The sequence below is a fragment of the Leucoraja erinacea genome, chromosome 6 (genome assembly GCF_028641065.1).
Source record: "Leucoraja erinacea ecotype New England chromosome 6, Leri_hhj_1, whole genome shotgun sequence".
Lineage (NCBI taxonomy): Eukaryota > Metazoa > Chordata > Chondrichthyes > Rajiformes > Rajidae > Leucoraja > Leucoraja erinaceus.
Window position 1 is genome coordinate 53955600 of NC_073382.1, and position 19332 is coordinate 53974931.

The 19332-nt window shown below is 42.0% G+C and overlaps 1 protein-coding gene across 1 annotated transcript in view; it reads right to left on the minus strand.

The window, feature by feature from the left end:
• The window catches only part of LOC129698145 (cytoplasmic dynein 2 heavy chain 1), a 395765-nt gene that overhangs the window by 113365 nt on the left and 263068 nt on the right, over window positions 1–19332 (minus strand). Inside the window, 5 exon segments of the mRNA XM_055637055.1 lie at window positions 2496–2571; window positions 6171–6326; window positions 7039–7149; window positions 14476–14601; window positions 16134–16294. Of these exon segments, the coding sequence (XP_055493030.1) occupies window positions 2496–2571; window positions 6171–6326; window positions 7039–7149; window positions 14476–14601; window positions 16134–16294 (630 nt within the window).

A 19332-nucleotide genomic window follows, 5' to 3' on the forward strand; every position in this document is an offset into this window, starting at 1 on the left:
TTAATGTTTACACTGGGAATACTAGTGAGATTCCAGTCACTAGTGTGACAAGGGCGGTCACAGTGGCGCAGCGGTAGAGTTGCTGCCTTACAGCGAATGCAGTGCCGGAGACCCAGATTCGATCGCGACTACGGATGCTGCCTGTACGGAATTTGCACGTTCTCCCCTTGACCTGTGTGGGTTTTCTTCAAGATCTTTGGTTTCCTCCCAAACTCCAAAGATGTACAGGTTTGTAGGTTAATTGGCTTGGTAAATGTAAGAAAAAAAATGTCCCTAGTGGGTGTAGGATAGTGTTAATGTGCAGAGATCACTGGTCCGCGCGGGCCGAAGGGCCTGTTTCCGCGCTGTATCTCTAAACTAAACATCTTCTCAGCAAATTAATCAGTGGACAAAAACTGATCAGAGAGGTAGGCATTTGTTTTTTCCTCTCTTTAATGGGCTAGGAGTAGCAGCACTGCATTTGCAGCCCTCACAAACAAGTGGTGCTATACTTCTGCACCGGCCTGCCTACTCCTTTTCTCAGTTCAGTTTTGTTTATTGTCACGTGTATCGAGGTACAGTGAAAAGCTTTTGTTGCGCACTAACCAGTCAGCGGAAAGACAATAATGCACTGCAGATCCCACTCCATGACAACATGTTCAAAAACATATAATCTGCTTTTTGACAGTGTGCTGCCCCACTTACCAGGAATGGCTTTCCATAGAGATTAGATGGATAGTTCACTAGAGGTTTACAGAAGAGACCTGGAAATATCTTACTCGTCTAACTTGGCAAAATGAGACAGCATTGTGGCACCGCTGGTACAGCTGCAGCATCACAGCTCCAACATCCCTGGTTTAATACTGACTTGTGGGGCTAGCTGGTTTGGAACCACTTATGCGACCACTTCCAGGTGCTCTGCTTTCATCTCATATCCCCAGATGTGCGTTTGCTTTTTTTTTTTTTTAAGAGATCCGGCATGGAAACAGGCCCTTCAGGACATTGAGTCCGCACCGACCATTGATCACCTGATCGCGCTAGTTCTATGTTATCCCACATTCTCATCCACTCCATACACACCAGGGGCAATTTGCAGTGGCCAAAACCTACAGACCTGCAAGTCTTCTTGTTGTAGGAGGAAACCAGAATGTGACAGCACTTGAGATCGGAATTGAACATGGGTCCCTGGTGCAGTGAGGCAGTAGCTCTACCAGCTGCAGCATTTTGCTATCCATTGTGTCTCTGTTGGTTCAATTGGCCACTGTAACTTGCCAATTGTTCCCAGTGTCTGGGGAGTGCTGGAATCTGCAGGGAAAAGAAGATATATAGAAGATAAAATGGACATTGGTGTACACGGGTGTTTGATGGTTCTGGATGAAGTTCGTGGAACAAATAAATTTGTTTCCATACTTTATGACTTTATAAACCAATGATCAGTCTGATCCAATCAGAGTTAAAATCCGAGACTGATAATGTTTGGATATGTTTGGACTATGTCTCTCTCCTAGTAGTAAATAAAATTTAGGGTCCTGGAGTTCTTCAGTGTTCCTGAATGTCAACGTTTATACAAAAAACAATACAATCACAATAATACTTTATTAGCCAAGTATGTTTTGCAACATAAGAGGAATTTCATTTGCCAAGTCAGTCATACAATAAAAAGCAACGGAACACACACAATCCATTTAAACATAAACATCCACCACAGTGACTCCTCCACATTCCTCACTGTGATGGAAGGCAAAAAAAAAGTTCAAATCTCTTCCCTTCTTTGCTTTCCCGCGGTCGGGAGTCTCGAGCCCTCCAATAACGGGACGATCTTGACTCCCATAACCGATGGCGTTTGGACCCTCCGCATCGGGCCAATCAGTTCCTGCATCAGGGGGATGTCAGCTCCCCCACGCCAAGCGATCAAACCACGCGTCGGGGCTGGTCGAACCTCTGCATCGTTGGAGCTCTCGACTAGCCTCTCCCGAGACTGCAAGTTTCCGATGTAAAGTCCGCAGGCCGCGGTTGGACCCAGGAAACAGATTGACCCCGATGTTAAGTCCACGCCCCATGGTGGGGCTCAAGTCAGTCCGAGGAGACCTCCAGCTCCATCGATGGTAGGCCGCAGAGCGACCAGAGATGCGATCCAGAAAATAATCGCATCTCCGGCAAGGTAAGAAACTGAAAAAAAGTTCTTGTTTTTAGTTGATTGAACAATTCCTTGCATGCATGCAAGCTCATCCGTGTGTCACATGGAGACCTGTAATCTCACCCACCAGTTTTGGTATGCTCCTATCCAGCTCTTTGGGTGATATGACTTTTAAGATAATAATTGTTTCCATGGATGTTATTTAACTTTATTTTTTAATCTATTTTATGATTATGCTTTATCTATTTTACCACACTAACTTGCTGCATAAGCTGCTCGTCAAAATCCGAACGAAACCCTATACAAAACTAACTATTCTTTGTTAGTTGGCCATTAGGTAACAGTTAACAATATCATGATGCACGAGAATTTGGCTTACCTTCAAAAAGTCTATCAATTATTTCAAATCCAGCTCGGAGATCCGACAAAGAAAATTCATAAAATTTGGTCCAACCCTTTAAATAGGAAGAAAAGCAAATACAAATCAATATATTGTTCTGACATTTAAAAAACATCCATTGGTTTGCCAGAACAAACTGTATGAGTTATGTGTAGAAAGGAACTGCAGATGTAGGTTTACACCGAAGATAGAAACAAAATGCTGGAGTAACACAGGCAGCATCTCTGGAGGGAAGTCTGAAGAAGGGCCTCGGCCCGAAACAGCACCTATTCCTTCTCTCCAGAGATGCTGCCTGCTCCAGCTGATTTACTCCAGCATTTTGTGTCAGATTATAGGACGTATTTGAGTACTGTATTAACACATGAATTTAGTAAAGTAGACAGATACCATTTAAAAAAATACGGAAGCTATTTAATTGTTTAAAAGCCAAACAGGAATAATAGTACTACCTTCTTGTCAGTGTTCCTGTCAACATATATTATCAATTTGATAGATACGAAAGAGTATCAAGTAGTGATTTTTTTTTACAGAAACACAATTCAAAGGTTTCAAAGATCTTTTATTGTCATGTGTACCAATGAAGTAGCGATGTTACAATACCTACCTTCAGCGGTGCTGCAGTTCTGTCACTGGCGGTGTGCGTGACTTTGGCGCCTTTGGGGGGGGGGGGGGGGGGGGGCGGGGATTAAAATGCAGATTTGTACCGCTTATCGGAGAGGTGTTTCCTCGGGCTGCGAGTCGATGAAGAAAAATCGATCAAACTTCCGTTCCTGTTTTTTTTTTTTTTAAGTCGATGTACAATGTAATAATTTGATTAAAATAAAAAGAGACTTCTAACGCCGTCAACTCCTACAATGTGACGGATTGCAAGAACAGGACAAAACAAAGGGTGTCGTTTATTTTACATATAATTTTGCTTCTTGGGGTGGCTTTAATCTAATTTTACGTTGCGAAAATGTGATTTGGGCCCCATACGATTCGGCAGTCTTTCCTGCCGATATGGGCTTCAAACTCACCGCAAATGCAACGTTCCAATCCAGAAACACCCACTCACAAGATGATTTAAATCCCCTTTTTTTTTCGACAATCATGTCATAAGAACATCTAAATCGTCTATTTTGTGTAATTGTATAATCAATATTTTTATACTAAAGTAGACCCAGTGCAGACCTGCTGGGTCTGTTCCCCCCAACGCGCGATGGGGGGGGGGGGGGGGGGGGGAGCTGTTGCGGTTTCATACGCACACTAACCACCCCCCACACACACGGGGGGAGGGGGGTAGGGGAAGAAGGGAGTGGAGATGGAGAGGAGGGGAAATGGAGAGAGAGGGGGGGGGGAGAGAGGGAACGAGGTGGAGAGAGACGGGGGGAGAGAGACGGGGGGGGGAGAGACGGGGGGGGAGTAACACAGGAGGAGGGGAGAGAAAGATGAGGAGGTGGGGAGAGGGAGGATGAGGGGAGAGAGAGAGGGGGGGGAGGGGGGGGGGGGTGAAGGGGGGGGGAGGGGGGTAGGACGGAGAAGGAGGGAGAGGGGGGGGGAGGGGGAGAGGGAGAGAGACGGAGAGAGACGGAGTGAGGGAGAGAGAGGGAGAGATGGAGAGGGGGAGATGGAGATGGGGAGAGAGAGTGGTGAGGAGAGAGAGGGGGAGGAGTGAGGGGGAGGAGAGATGGGGAGAGATTGGGAAGGGGAGAGAGGGGGTGGGAGAGGGGATATGAAAGTGGTGGGGGAGGGGTGGAGAGAGGGGATGGGGAAGAGGGGAGAGAGGGGAGGGGAAGGGGGAGAGGGGGAGAGAGGGGATGGGGAAGGGGGGGGAGAGAGAGAGGGGATGGGGAAGGGGAGAGAGGGAGAGAGGGAATGGGGGAAGGGGGAGGGATGGGTGGGGGTTGGAAGGGGAGAGGGATAGGGGGGAGGGGAGGAGGAGGGAGAGGAGGAGAGAGGGAGGAGATGGGGAGAGGGATGAGGAGAGAGGGTGAGGAGAATAGGGAATGGGGGAGGAGAGGGGCGTGAGGAGAATATGGAGAGGGGGAGAGGGAGGGGGGGGGGGGAGAGAGAGTGGGGAGGGGAGGGAAATGGGAGGGGGTAGAGAGAGGGGGATGAGGGTGAGGAGAGGAGAGCGGGGGGAGGAGGGTGAAGGAGGAGAGGGGTAGGGGGAGAGGGGGGGAGGGAGGGGGGAGGGGGGTAGAGAAGGGTGGGGAGAGAGGAGAGGGGGAAGAGGGGGGAGGGGAGAGGGGGGGAGGGAGGGGGTGGGGAGGAGGAGGGGGGATGGAGGCGAGGGGGAGGGTGGGGGAGGGATAGGAGGAGTAGAGGTGGAGGGGGAAGGGGTGGAGAGGAATAGTGTGGAGAGGTGGGTAGATAGGGAGGGGGTAGGACAACTTGCTCTATTTGATCTTATTTGATTGTGCATGCCAGACCACGTGAAGGTTCCAATCTCCCACATGATTTTACACTTGTATAGCCTAGCAATGACAAAATGCTGCTGTTTTAGTGCTATATGATTGAAATGGGTTTTTATTCATATTGAAATATGAAACCAACCATTTTAAGATCAATTGTATCATTCTAGATATTCGTCCAGTCTTTTCTGTCCTTGTATCATGAATACAATGTCCTTGTTTGAGACATGACGAAGGACATCATAATCCTTATTCTGAAGCATTAGAAAGGAATTTACATCATGACAACTTGGGCTATACGGTTCCCTCAATCTTTGTTCTTCATGTGCCAGCTTAAGTTCTTGAGACATACAATTTGAACTCCTATATAGCAATCTATTCTTCACTCCATCTGTGGGGATAGATTTCAACCATATCTGCTTTGCTCACATTACTTCCCACCTTGGTCATTTTCCATGCTTTCTGCACTTTAAAACTTGCTCAAAAATCTATCCTTTTCTTTAAGGTTTTGGTTATTGCTTATTAACCTGCCGAAAATCTCATGTAAAAAGCTATGCCTTAAAATCTGTAGTGAAATCATCCCATCCACTTATATACATTGCCCTCCATAATGTTTACGACAAAGACCCATTATTTATTTGTTTATTTGCCTCTGTATAAAAATATATAAAAATGGCCTTTAATAAAATCTGACAATGTGCACTTTAACCACAGGTGATTTTTTTCTATTACAAATGTCAAATTGTGGAGTACAGCGGTAAATAAATAAATAATGGGTCTTTGTCCCAAACATTACGGAGGGCACTGTAAGGGCTGCAGGGTGGCACAGCGGTGGAGTTGCTGCTTTACAGTGCCAGAGACACGGGTTCTATCTATACTACGGGTGCTGTCTGTATGGAGTTTCTCCATGTGATCGCGTGGGTTTTTCTCCGGGTGCTCCAGTTTCTTCCCACATTCCAAAGATGTACAGGTTTGTAGGTTAATTGGCTTGGTATAAATGTAAATTATAGTGTGTGTAAGATAGTGTTAATGTACGGGAATCGTTGATCGGCGCGGACTAGGTGGGCCGAGGGCCTGTTTCTGCGCTGTATCTCTGTTTCTAAAAAATTAAATTAAACATTTCAAAATATTGGAAAATGAACTTAAATATGATATAAAGTACATATTTACTTTAAACCATTTACAGCTGTATCCTATGTTAATGATTAAAATTTAGACACTTGGTGTGATATAAATATTTGCTTGAAATTTAATAGCATACTTGAGGAATGTAGTTTCTCCTCTCCTGACAAACAGCATGGAACCAGGCCAAACTGAAGAGGGACTGTGCTCGCTCTAATACACCTTTCCTAGCTATTTGCTCTGATGTCCAGGACTCGTATGTCCTCATCAGGTTCTTCTTCAAACCTGGTGGTGCCTGTTGGATGAAAAGAAAAGCATTGAGCACATATAAAGAATGGAATCTTAAAAATGCAACCAAGATACTGCTTCATAATTATACATCTTCTAAGAGAGGTGCATGTTTGCAGAGGCCACAGAGAATATAATCCCCAGTGATGTTGCCTGAGATGGAGCACTTCAGTTATTATAGGATAGGTTGGGGCTATTTTTATTGAAGTGCTAAAGGCTGAATGTGAATCTAATTTAAGGTATATAAAATTGTGAGGGAAGAAAATAGTAAGAAGTTTTCCCTCGTATCAGAGGTGGATGAAACAACAGTGCACAGGTTTAAGGTTGGGGGTGGGCGGTTATGGTAGGGATAGGGGAACAGAGGAAGAGTTTTTTCCCCCAGAGAATGTTCGTCCTCCCTGTGACTGCGTGGGTTTTCTCCGGTTGCATCAATTTCCTCTCACATTCCAAAGACGTGCAGGTTTGTAGGTTAACTGGTTTCTGTAAATTGCCCCTAGTGTGTATGATGCGAAAATAGAAAAACATAGAACTAGTGTACGGGTGATCATTAGTCAGCATGGACTGGTGAGCCGAAGGGCAAGTTTCCACACTGTATCTCTAAATTAAACATATTATTATCATCCAGGTAAGATGGAGAATAAGCAAGATCCTTATATTTGTCCAAACAGGCTTGGTATTCAATATTACTCTTTCACATCAATCAGTTACTGATCACATACCTCATATGTTATTTTCAGACTAGACTGAAGTAATATTGGAGTAAACTTTGGATGACTTTCAGCAGTAAGCCAAAGACGGAAATTCGTATGAGGTTCAAGTCTATTCAAGTCCTAAAGAAAAATGTAAGTTAGCTTTCTGACAAATTGCAATCTTTATTCTTGATTTACACATGACATGAATTTTGCATGGCAATATTAACAGGACAGAAAGCTAGCAATTTCACAATAACATTTATAATTATTTATTTAAAAAAGATTTCTTAAGAAGGAAGAGGTCCTCAGAGATTGTCGGTTTACTACTTAACTGACTAACATTAGGCTTCTGCAAGGAAATTCTCCTTGGAAAACACCAACGTTTCACAAGTTCTGCCCAGTGATACCACTGACCATGTATTCTTAGCGAAAGATTTACCCCATGCGAGCACTAAAGAAAATATAGTCATAACCTCAAGACTTGGTTTATCAAGTCAAGGCAGACACGAGAATAGGAAAATCTGGTGATATATTTAAATGGCTGCGTATGACTTTTGCCTACTAGAGACAGCAAGTAAAATCTACCCTACTCCCAAGAAGACCAAAAGCAACTCTAAGATCCAGTATAATGCAAACATATCAGTTAAGAATCACATTGATATATTTAAATTTAAATAATTAAATAATACATTCAAATGTTTGACCTTTGAATAAATAATATTCTCTGAATTAAGAAAGACATTGTTGAGTTCTTTGTTTTAAAAATTATAATAAACCTTTAATATATATTTCAATTATAAGACAATTATTTGTAGCTTTTTTATCAAATAAAGGACATCCACTGAACACCATTAAACAACTAAACCCTTATAAACTTGTCTTTGGTAGTTGTGAAATCGGGTTAATGTAGACCTCTTATGCCAATATTTAACTATGAAGTAAGTCTATACCAAAAATTGGGCCCTATGTACAATTGGCCAATTTCAACTATTAGCCATCTGTTTATCATTTGAGAATAGTTGGATAGCAATTTAAAATCAACTAAGCATTTCAGACAAGTTTGAAGAAGGGTTTTGACCCTAAACGTTGCCTATTTCCTTTGCTCCATAGATGCTGCCTCATCCATCTACCAAGCATTTCAGACATACAAGATTTATTTAATGTTGTTTTCAAATGGCTTTAAAATCATACAGTTGAACTAATTGCATCAATGATGCATTTCTAGCTTAGCGAAAGTATCGATGTATGAACGCCGCAGTTCTAGTTAGAATGGGTTCTGGTTTCAGTGTCTTCCACTTGCTTGATGATATTTCCTATAAGCTTCAGTCTATCAAATACCTGGCTACTACCAAGAAATCAAATAATGACTGATCTCAAATAAGCTTATCATTCAGAGAGTAAAATCATTTCTGATCCATGTCAGCAATGTCATAACAACCTAAAGTGTGCATTGCCATACATGTGGTAATCACTAATGCACTAAAGCTTTTGAAGCTAATAACTCAAATATATGTAGACTTTTCATGCAGTTACTGTATCTCTTTTCCATTCAAAAATATGTAAAACAATGCAGTTTGAGATAACCTTATTTGACAAAGCTGACTAGCTTACATTTGTAATATTCAAGGAAAAACATGAAGTAACACTGGCACATAATTTAAATGCAGCCTTGATTTGGAACAATTGCCCATATGATCCTTGAAGCAGGCAGAACACATAAAACATCCAATACAATTTCCCTGGATAGCTTTTAATTTAAGAAAATAAAGACTTGGCTTTGTATAGTGTCTTTCACAGCTTTCATTCATTCCCCTAGGACCTTTAGTCAATGACATACTATTGAACCGCTACCATCACTCTAATGTAGAAAACACGATCAACGATTTGTTCACAGCAGAGGCTGAGGTTCGCAATGGAATAACACAAATCAAAGATGCCCCAAAGAACAAATTTGGAAGCACAATATATTTCTGAAGACTGTGGCTAGTTACATGGATTGGATGGGCCAAGGCCATGAACGATTTGAAAACAAAGATGAAAACGTTGTCAAACTGCTTGAGATAATTGGCAAATTAGCATCCTGTTCACATTTCCACATTGATCGCCCTAGTGATTTCATATCACCCTAAGGAGTTTCACGCCTACTCTCTATTTACACCATTCAACCTTAAAATATTCAGAATGCTTGGTTACAATTATTTAATTGATTTGAAATACATACATATTAATGTGTCTGTATTGCACATTAACCTTTGGTCTTGGTAATTTTTGTATATCATTAATGAAAAGAAAACCATAAATTAAGTGCTCAAATAAACAGAATCAACTGACCTATTTATACACAGCTTGCCGTTTTCTGAATTTTGGTGCTAATTAAACATTAACTTTATTGGGATATATCTGATTAGGTGTTTCAAAACACTCTCTCCAGAGAGGCACAAACCTATAACTAGGTTCTACTTATTTGTGCAAGCAACAACATTTTACAGCTATGAAACAAAGTTAGGAAAGACACAAATAATAAATATAAAATATCACAAGACACAAAGTAACTCAAAGGGTCAGGCAGCATCTCTGGATGCTGCCTGACATGGTTAGGTGACGTTTTGTTCTCCAGAGATGCTGCCTGGCCCACTGAGTGACTCCAACACTGTCTTCTTTATTAAACCAGTATCTGCAGTTCCTTGTTTCTAAATATATAATATCCATTGATTATGTTATTTTCACATGGTCAATCATCATTTTTGTCCCAGCTAGCAATGGTATTTAACAAGTAAAATATTTCTGTGTTAACAGGTTAAAATGTCAACATCAAAATGAACAAGCAGCATGCTCAACCATAATAGGTCAAAACTTAAATAAAGTCTATTCAGGAAATTAAAATGTTTTGGGGTAAATTGAATAGTGCTTGAAAGCATGCTCAGGATTTGAGATGCATGACTAATTTCCATCTATTTGATCCAATACAAACAGCATAACAAATTCATGGAGCCTGCTCAACATAATAATGCCAATGCACAGCCAACACTAACTGGCAGAGTGCCCAATTTTGTGAGAGGCTTGAACACTCTCTGCTGCCTAAGTGTTCTTGCATCTGTTCAGGTTATATGCATTGCAGCTGCAGATGTCTAGCGCAAACATTCTGAAAATGACACTGACATAGGAGAAGTTAAACGATGAGACCATATGGGTGAGTGCAGGGTCCATGGTTTACCTTAACTGCACCAACAACCCTCGTACAGAAGATAGAGGGAAAAACAGGGAAGTTTGCTTTATAAAAGTTATTAGAGATATATAAAACATTGGTGAGGTGACATATGTAATACTGTGTAGAGTTTTTGACACCTCCATATGAAATGAAAATAATTCCACTGGAGAGGGTGAATTGTCAGGGAAGTGTCTCAGTTATAAAGAGAGAGATGTCGGTTCACGGGCCGATCCGGCCTAAGGTGACAGAGAAAGGCCCTGCAGGAGCCTGGGGCTTACCTGGATCGGGTGCCACTTCAGTAGACCGAGCGCGCGGGCGGGCCAGACTTTGGAAATGGCGCCAGAACATGGCGGCGCCTGCATGTGTAAATATGCAAAAAGAATTTTGCTGCGCAGTTACGCATGTGACAAATAAAGCACCATTGAACCATTATGAGGAAGTGCTAGATTTTGTTTTCTTGGAGTAAAGAAGGCTGAGTGTGGATTGATTGAGCTGTACACAACTATGAGGGGCATGGATAGGGTAAACAATGCAAACCTTGCCCATTGCCAAGGTGAATACAACCAAAGTGCACAGATTTAAAGTAAGGAGTAAGAGAATTAAGGGACATAAAGGAGAAGTCTTTTTCCTAGAGGGTAGTTGGAGTTTGGAGTTTGGAATGCACTGCTTTGAGAGGATGGTGGAGATAGACATATTATAAGACCATTAGACATAGGAGCAGAATTAGGCCATTTGTCCCCATCAAGTCTACTCCACAACTCTATTATGGTATACTACTTAATACGTATCTCGACAAGCTTATGCATAACCAAGGCCAAAGAGGCAACAGAGCAAGTGTTGAGAAGTGGTTGGTATAGATGGATACCCAATGGTCAGCGTGAACAAGGAGGGCCAAAGGGCTTGTTTCTGCGCTGTATGATTTCCATGACAGAGAGACAACCTGTTAATGCAGGAGGTGGTGAATCCCTCACAAATGACAGGAGGAGATGGTCAGTTCCAGGAATCAAATTCCAGAGACCTGGAAACCACATTGCACAAAGTTCCATGGCCTTATATCGATGACCCAGGTCAATGAATGTCATGTTGTTCTGAACTCAGATGCTCAGGATTATCAATGAATAGGATATTTCTGGAATGGCTGAAAAACATGAGCAAAGTTGTCGGTGTGTATTCCAACTATAATGAACATGTTTGCAGCAGCTTTGGAGAAGATCTTGTACATCCTGTTGCCATCCTAGCCCTCGCTAGGGATTTGTATATTATGAATACCATTTTGAATCAAATGAATCTAATTTAGTCTTCGTTTTCTAGAATCTTGTTGATTAGCAAGCATCCCATTTGAGAAATAAGATGCAGCCCATATCTGTTGTCAACAACATATGATGCCCCTGTACTCTTTTATTCATGAGCTGCAGAAAGCTTGCACAACACAAATGCAGTTAACATCTCACATTTCATATCATTTTGGTCATATCAAACTTAAACATAAAAATGCATTAAAAAAACTCTCCTCGGGCAATTACAGTTTATGGCTTGAAATAAGAAAAGTGTATAAGGTGGCAGGTTAATGATGGCTTTAAAATCATCATCACTTTCTCTAATTTAAATTCTATCAGCTCTCAAAACCAGGGGTTAAAACTTCATCTGTTAAATTTACTACAAATCATTTAACAATCCATATTCAGTTCGAATAATTCAACTGGAGTGGTCAAGTACACAATACACAATACACAATACAATTTATTTGTCACTTGAACCTCATAGAGGCTCAAATGAAATGTTGTTTCTGCAGTCATACACACATGAAAAAAAGACCCAAGACATAACACAATTTACACAGACATCCATCACAGCGCATCTCCTCCTCGCTGTGATGGAAGGCAAAAACACGTATCTCTCCCCTGCACTCCCCATTCCCCTCCCGATGTCAGAGTCAAAGCCCCCGGTGAAACATGGTGCTCTTTAAAATTAAAAAAAAAAACATTATTAAGGTTATTAGGTATTCCCAACAGTAGTGATAACTTTCTCAATGATGGATGATTAGGATTTGTACTTAAATATTATGGACAAAAAGACCAACAATATTTCTACATCTGCCCTTCTTCCTCCTCTCTCACCTCCATTCTGGGGCCCCAAAGGCCCTTCCATGTGAGAAAGTAGTTTACTTGCACATCCTCCAACGTTGTTTATTGTATCCTGTGCTGTCGATGTGACCATCTCTACAGATTCAGATTCAATTTTAATTGTCATTGTCAGTGTACAGTACAGAGACAACGAAATGCATTGGTGAGACCAAGAGTAGAATAGTCACACGTGGGACCTACTGGAATGCCTGGTTGCTAGCCATCTTAGTTCACCTTCCCTTTCCTATAATTACTTTTCATCCTCCTCCTCCTCCACTGTTCATTCCCCATCCCACCCCGCTGTACCCTCCCACCCACCATCCTTCCCTGTGGTTCCAATTTCACTCCCCATCTTCCTTCCTCATTAGATTCCACATATGCACCCATTTGCAGTCACTCGTGCCAACATTAATAGTCTTTCTTATCAGTTAAGTATCAGTGAGTATGAAAGAAAAACTTTTCCAGGTACGTGAGGTTTTCTCTTTCATCTAATTATCCCACATTCCCCTTCATCTTTCAACCTCCCCTCGTCCAAGTTCACCAAATCTCCCTCTCCTCCTCTTTTTTATTTTATTGTTTCAGTTCAATAATATCCCTGTCCTTTATCATGGTTTTGCAATGACAGTGTGAATAAAGTGCCATTGATATGATCAATGTTTCAAATCAAACTGCAACAAGGTTTAAACAGAGATTTACTATTCAACAGAGAATACTATTTGTAATCCATTAAACTGATCAATCCAGGTGCAAATGTAATCTGCTGTTGTGAATGTTTCCAGTGCATCCAGTTGAACCAGCAAGAAAATAGGTGTTGTGCTGGTCTCAAAGCTGCAGGAAACATCATTGTGAAGTGGTCAGTTTTCCTCAGAACTCCCTGTAACTCCCGTGTACAGCAGCAGAATTCTCTTTAACATTTACAATTATACAATGTCTTCTTGTCCCCATAGTAAAAATTATAATTTCAGAACAGTGGGAACATGAGGTTGTAACTAAGATGCACCACCTATTCACAAGATATTTAAAAAGAACACTGGAAACACTCAACAGGCCAGGCAGCATCTGTAGCAAAGGGAACAGAGTTAATTTAATTTCTGACCACCTCTGGTTCAAACTGATTCTTACATTAAAAACAGGGAGAGATTCTCAAGTAAACTGAGCTTGTTGCCAAAAGAGTGGACTTTACTTGGTCGGTAGCTCAAACCACCCTCATTTCAATGTTTTTGTCAGCTGATAAATTTCGGCTTTATTTTTTGTCAGCTGATACAATGGACAAATGATAATTGACTTTCCCCATTAGTAAAATATTACTGTTGAGCAGCCCTACTTGCAACTGTAAACATGTATGAGCATGGTAGCAAGCAGAAAGAAGCCAGAAAAACCTCTGATGAAAGTTCATTAACCTGAATGAGCTTAGCCTCTCTCGCTACGGATGTTGCCTGACTTGATGAGCATTTCTATCATTTTTGTTTTTATTTCAGATTTCCAGAAACTTTGTAATTTTCAGTTGGAAGACATTAAGAAAATGAATTTCCAACTATGTGCCTGTCCATAGGTTTATTAAAGGTAGACACAAAATGCTGGAGAAGGGTCTCGACCCGAAATGTCACCGTTCATCTCTGCAGAGATGCTGCCTATCCTGCTGAGGTACTCCAGCATTTTATGTCTCCCTTCGATTTAAACCAGCATCTGCAGTTCTTTCCTACACATAAGTTTATTAACATTTGTCAACCATTTTATGCATTTTGACAGCCAATTTGATTGTTCAGCTGTTAACTGCATAATATTTTTGCTTCATAACATTTCCAAAATTTAAAGAAATATTTTACTGCGATCTATTACATGGGTCAGGAATTTGTAGTTGAAGATAATAATTAAACAAATGCCAGTTTAATTTCAGTGTAAGAATATTTGACATTCCAACTGTTATTTTTGCTTTGATCACAGATTTTTTTTGATAAAGCTTTGAAAAATGGCCATGAACAATCAAATCTAAAGGAAATAACCGACACTAAATTTATCTGGTGAATGTTTTAACAGAGTAGAGAAACGCAGTACACAGACATTGGCAGCGGTTTAAAAGTTGAAAATTCTAACTAGGTCTCCAAATGAGCTTGAAACAATGCTCTCTCTTACCTTTTCTAAAACTGGCAACCAGAGTGTAACCAGATGCAAGTTCTTTAAACACAACCATTCCCCATTGCGTGCACATTCCTTTAGAGTTTGGATGGCGATATCAGCTTGACCCTGGCCCATTGCCACCTGCAGATGGTACAAACAAAAATTTTTGCCTCGACTAACACATTTGTAATGGTAAATATTTACTGATCATGAGTCACTGGTTAAACATAAAAAGAACCGAACATCTGTGGTATCACATATTAAAACTCAGCTGGCACAATAAAGCTGATGTACTTAATACACAGCAATGAAACAATATTTCTGGTTTTAATTGAAGATTTATAATAGGCTCAATTTAGTTAAATCTTATTGTCAAATAATTTAGGCATTTTATATTTAATGCAAGTTTTAAATATTTGCAGTCTAAACTTTTACATTATCATATCTGGCATTATTTGGTTTTCAATTCCAGCTTGTTAACATAAGTCTTTATCCAAGAATTCAACTAATCATGCCTGTACTTTTTCAAGATTGCGCTCCTTCGAATAAAATAACATTTCATTAAAAAAGTTGAAAGCATGTGAGGCTAAATAGATTCTCTAACAAAAGATACCAAACAGATAACCAGCAAACTTGTATTAAACATTTCTGAAACATTTTGAATTCCAAAAGTGCAGGGAGTAATAGCACTGTGGCACAGCAGTTAGTACTGTCAATCCAGGAACATGAGTTTGATCTGACCAATGCTATCTGTTTGGACTTTTGTGTTCTCACTGTGACCATGTGAGTTTCAGCTAGGTGTTCTGGTTTCCTTCCACACTCCAAACAGTTGCTGTTAGGCTAATTGGTAATTGTAACATACCCCTTAGTGTATTAAAGTGGTAATGGAATTTTGTTTTACATGCAAAGGGAAATTGATGGGCTTGTAAAAGTAAATACAGTAATATAGGGAAATGTGGAGATGGGCTATGGAACTGATGGGATTTTCATGCTGATGGCTGCCATGGACCTCTTGTAATGTAAACAAGGAAACACTGGAGATTTAAAAAAAAACTAGCAGTATAGTTGTGGACTCCCAGAAGATCATCTGGTCATTGAATTCAATGTCCTGAGGCCTGTAACATGCTTAGCCAGACGACGAGATCTGACTCATTGGGCTCTGTTGGAACAGTGCAATAAGATAAAGACAGAGAGGTAGTAAGAGAAGGAATGGAGAATTAAAGTGGCACACACGAGATCTGAGAGTTGCTTTTTGAACCTTACTTGAGTAAGGAGAAACAAGGAGCTGCTAATGCTGATTTACACAAAAGGACGCAAAGTGCTGGAGTAACTCAACGGGTCAGGCAGCATCTCTGAAAAACATGGAGAGGTTATGTTTCGGATCAGGTCTTTTCTTCTGTCTGAAGAATGGTCCTGACCCAAAACGTCACCATGTTCTCCAGAGATGCTGCCTGACTCGCTGAATTACTCCAGCACATTATGTCATTTTCTGCAATAAGTAGTTTGTTTCTCCAAAGTGGAAGATACTACATTGTTAACAATAAAAGCAGTATACTAAATTGAAGAGGTACGAACCACATATCCAATATGTCCACACACTCCGATATCTATCTTGAATTCACCTCCTCTCACCCTAGTTATCACCTTTAGACTTTTTGAATAGACTTCTATACCTCGTGAAAGTTTTCTCTGCCAATTGTTTCGCTGGCCAGCTCTTGAAGTTCTTGGGATGGGTCAGCACCAGGTGAAATAATAATGAGAACTGGCTCAGTTGCCAGTGTCTCATTTAAAAGACGTTTCAGATTTAAAAGTGGTGGGGACAATTCTGTCATTCCTGAAATAAATGCAAATTTTGTTTAATTATTCACAAGGTAAAAATAGACAAGTTACTGATATCAGAACAAAATAAATAAAAAATAACGCAACAATAACAAGGTAAAAAAACAATGGCATACATACGCAGAATTTCACTGCCACAGATGTATCACGACATTTTTGTTTAATTGTGAAACTCCATGATCTTCATAATTGTGTGAAAATATCTATCATTTTAGTTAGCATGCCACCTGTCAGAGTAGATTACTTTTTAAATAAATAATGGTAGACAGGTTCCACACACATATATATATATATATATATATATATATATATATATATATATATATATATACACACACACATATATATATATATATATATATATATATATAAAAGTCTCATCTTGACCACTTCTTGTCTGCGCTGTATATTGATTTTAGAAAAAACCGCTGCCCTGTATCGCTGTGATTTTTGGCCATCGTACTCACAGTCCTCCTCTGCTGAGCCAGCCCTGAGGATTTTTCCCATTGATGAAAAATAAAAAAATTATGTGTTTAAAAAAACATTGAGATCAGCTGATTGGTCCTCTCGCCTGTCAATCACCGCGATGAAGGTAACTCCCCTTCCAGGGGGGTGGGGGGAGCAGGACTATACAACCCCGGATGCCTGGACGCGAGTCAGTCACTCTGCAAGATCGCGAGGGAGAGGCCACAACTGTCATTCTAAGCTGTGAATCAACTGAACTATTTACTTGCAATAAATGATGTGTTAGCCATTAATGATAATGCCATGAGATGTTTGGCCTGCTGCTCTGCCTGTGCTTGAAACTGCAATGCTTTGTTAGGTCCGACTGTGTTTGGAAGGAATAAATGCTTTATTAGGTCTGACTGTGTTTAGTCCAAAAGTTCCGCTCATTTCGTGACTTCCGCTTAGTGGACAGGTCGCGCATAATTTCCAGTAAGTGCAGAGATCACGCTGATTGCGGAAGTGCCGTTGACTGCAAAAGCCCCACAGTGGAGAGGCCGTGTGAGTAGATTCAAGAAAGTTTACTGTCGCGCGCACGTGTGTGTCTGTCTGTCTGTATGAGTGTGTGTGCCGGGTGTGTGAGGGTGTATGTGTGTGTGTGTGTATGTGTGTGTGAGTCTGTGTGTGTGTGTGTGTGTGTCTGTGTGTGTGTGTGTCTGAATGAGTGTGTGCGCGTGTGTTAGGGTGTATGTGTGTGTGTGAGGTGGAGGGTGAGGGTGTGAGTGTGAGGTGGAGGGTGGGGGTGTGAGTGTGTGTGTGAGGTGGAGGGTGGGGATGTGTGTGTGTGTGAGTGTGAGTGTGAGTGTATATTGGAATTGGTGGAGAGGTGGAATATTGCTTTGGGGGGACCAGCCCTCCCGTGTGAAGCTGGGATCCAACGGGTCCCACTTAGTCTAGTGTGTGTGTGTGTGTCTTATCTTGGATGTGCGTGTGCGTGTGTGTGTGTGCGTACATGTGCGTGTGTGTGTGTGTGTATGTGTGTGTGTGTGTGTGTGTGTGTGTGTGCACACACGCAGAACGGAATATATGAACATATGGACGTTAAAATATATATTTATATGATATATATCTAATATTATATACATTATTATACTCAGCAAATCAGATGACATCAGTGGAGAGAGAACAGAATATCCGGTTGATGACTTTACATTAGAATCAGTACGTTATTAGATAGGTAACACGTTTTAAGCAAGGTCTGGTACAACTCTAAACGGACAAAGTATCATGCCTGAAATGTTAACAAATCTAACCTTTCATTGTTGCATTCAGGCTTGCTAATGAATAGTAAGATTTTTTTTTAAGATTCAGAATCCAATGTATTTTGTCTTTTGAGTTTGACAGTGGTTGCTGGTACAGGTGCACAACCTTTTATCTGAAGATCCAAATAACGAAAACCTCCGAATAGCGGACATTTTTTCAGTCCTTGAAGAAAGGTCCTTGAAAACGTTCACCGAGGGCAGCCCGCAGAGGTGACAGCGGAACCTCCGGTCGGTCCTCGAAGAAAGGGGAACTAAATCCCCATTCATAAAAGAGAAGGTGAGGGTATATTGCGCGGGAGGGTTAATAATTGACAATATGCTGCTGTCTGCCCGCTGAGTTAAAAAGTTCCCACGGTAGACACGATACACAGTCTTGCGTGGGAACTTTTTAACTCAGCGGGCAGGGAGCAGCAGATTGTCGCTCCCTTCAGTTTCACCCCACCTACACCCCTCTGCTTCCCGGCCATGTGTGTGACCCCTTCCCTCCCCTCTCCAGCTCCCCGCCCATTGCACCGGCGTGGGGGCTTTGCACTGTCTTCAAGTCGGCGATGCCAGCATACAATACCAGTCACCGGAGACGTCAGGACCAACGGGACACCGACCCCCAGGCCCACTGCAAGCACGGAGATCCCACAGCCAGCAGCAGCCCAGCCCCGTTCCAACTCCAGAGGAAAACTGCAAACTAGCGGGAGACATCGGGACCACCAGAAGCCGCTCCCCGATGGGCCGCTATGGCGACAAGTGGCAGTTCGCCCACAGCCCGAGCTGTGCCCCCCTCATCGGGACACTGATCCCCAGGCCCACTGCAAGCACGGAGATCCCAGATCAGCAACACCAGCCCAGCCCCGCTCCAACTCCAGAGGAACACGCTCCCCGTATGGGCAGAAGCTGATGATGTGCAAGGTAAGGTATGTCTTGGTCTTGCGCAGCTCGGGCTGTGGGCGAACTGCCACTTGTCGCCGCAGCGGCCCATCGGGGAGCGGATTCCTCTGGAGTTGGGGGGGGGGTATTGTGCTGTTTGATCGCCCCCTGCTATCCCAGGGACAGGGAGTCAGGCCGTTCACCAAGGGCGGCCCGCAGAGGTGACAGCGGAACCTCCGGTCGGTCCTGGAAGAAAGGGGAACTAAATCCCCTTCATAAAAGAGAAGTGGAGGGTATATTGCCCGGGAGGGTATATCACCTACCTGGAAGAAACCGGACATTTTTTCCAGGATGTCGTCTGCACACCAAAGCTCACGTTTGGCGCCAAACGCACGTCGCCTCTGCT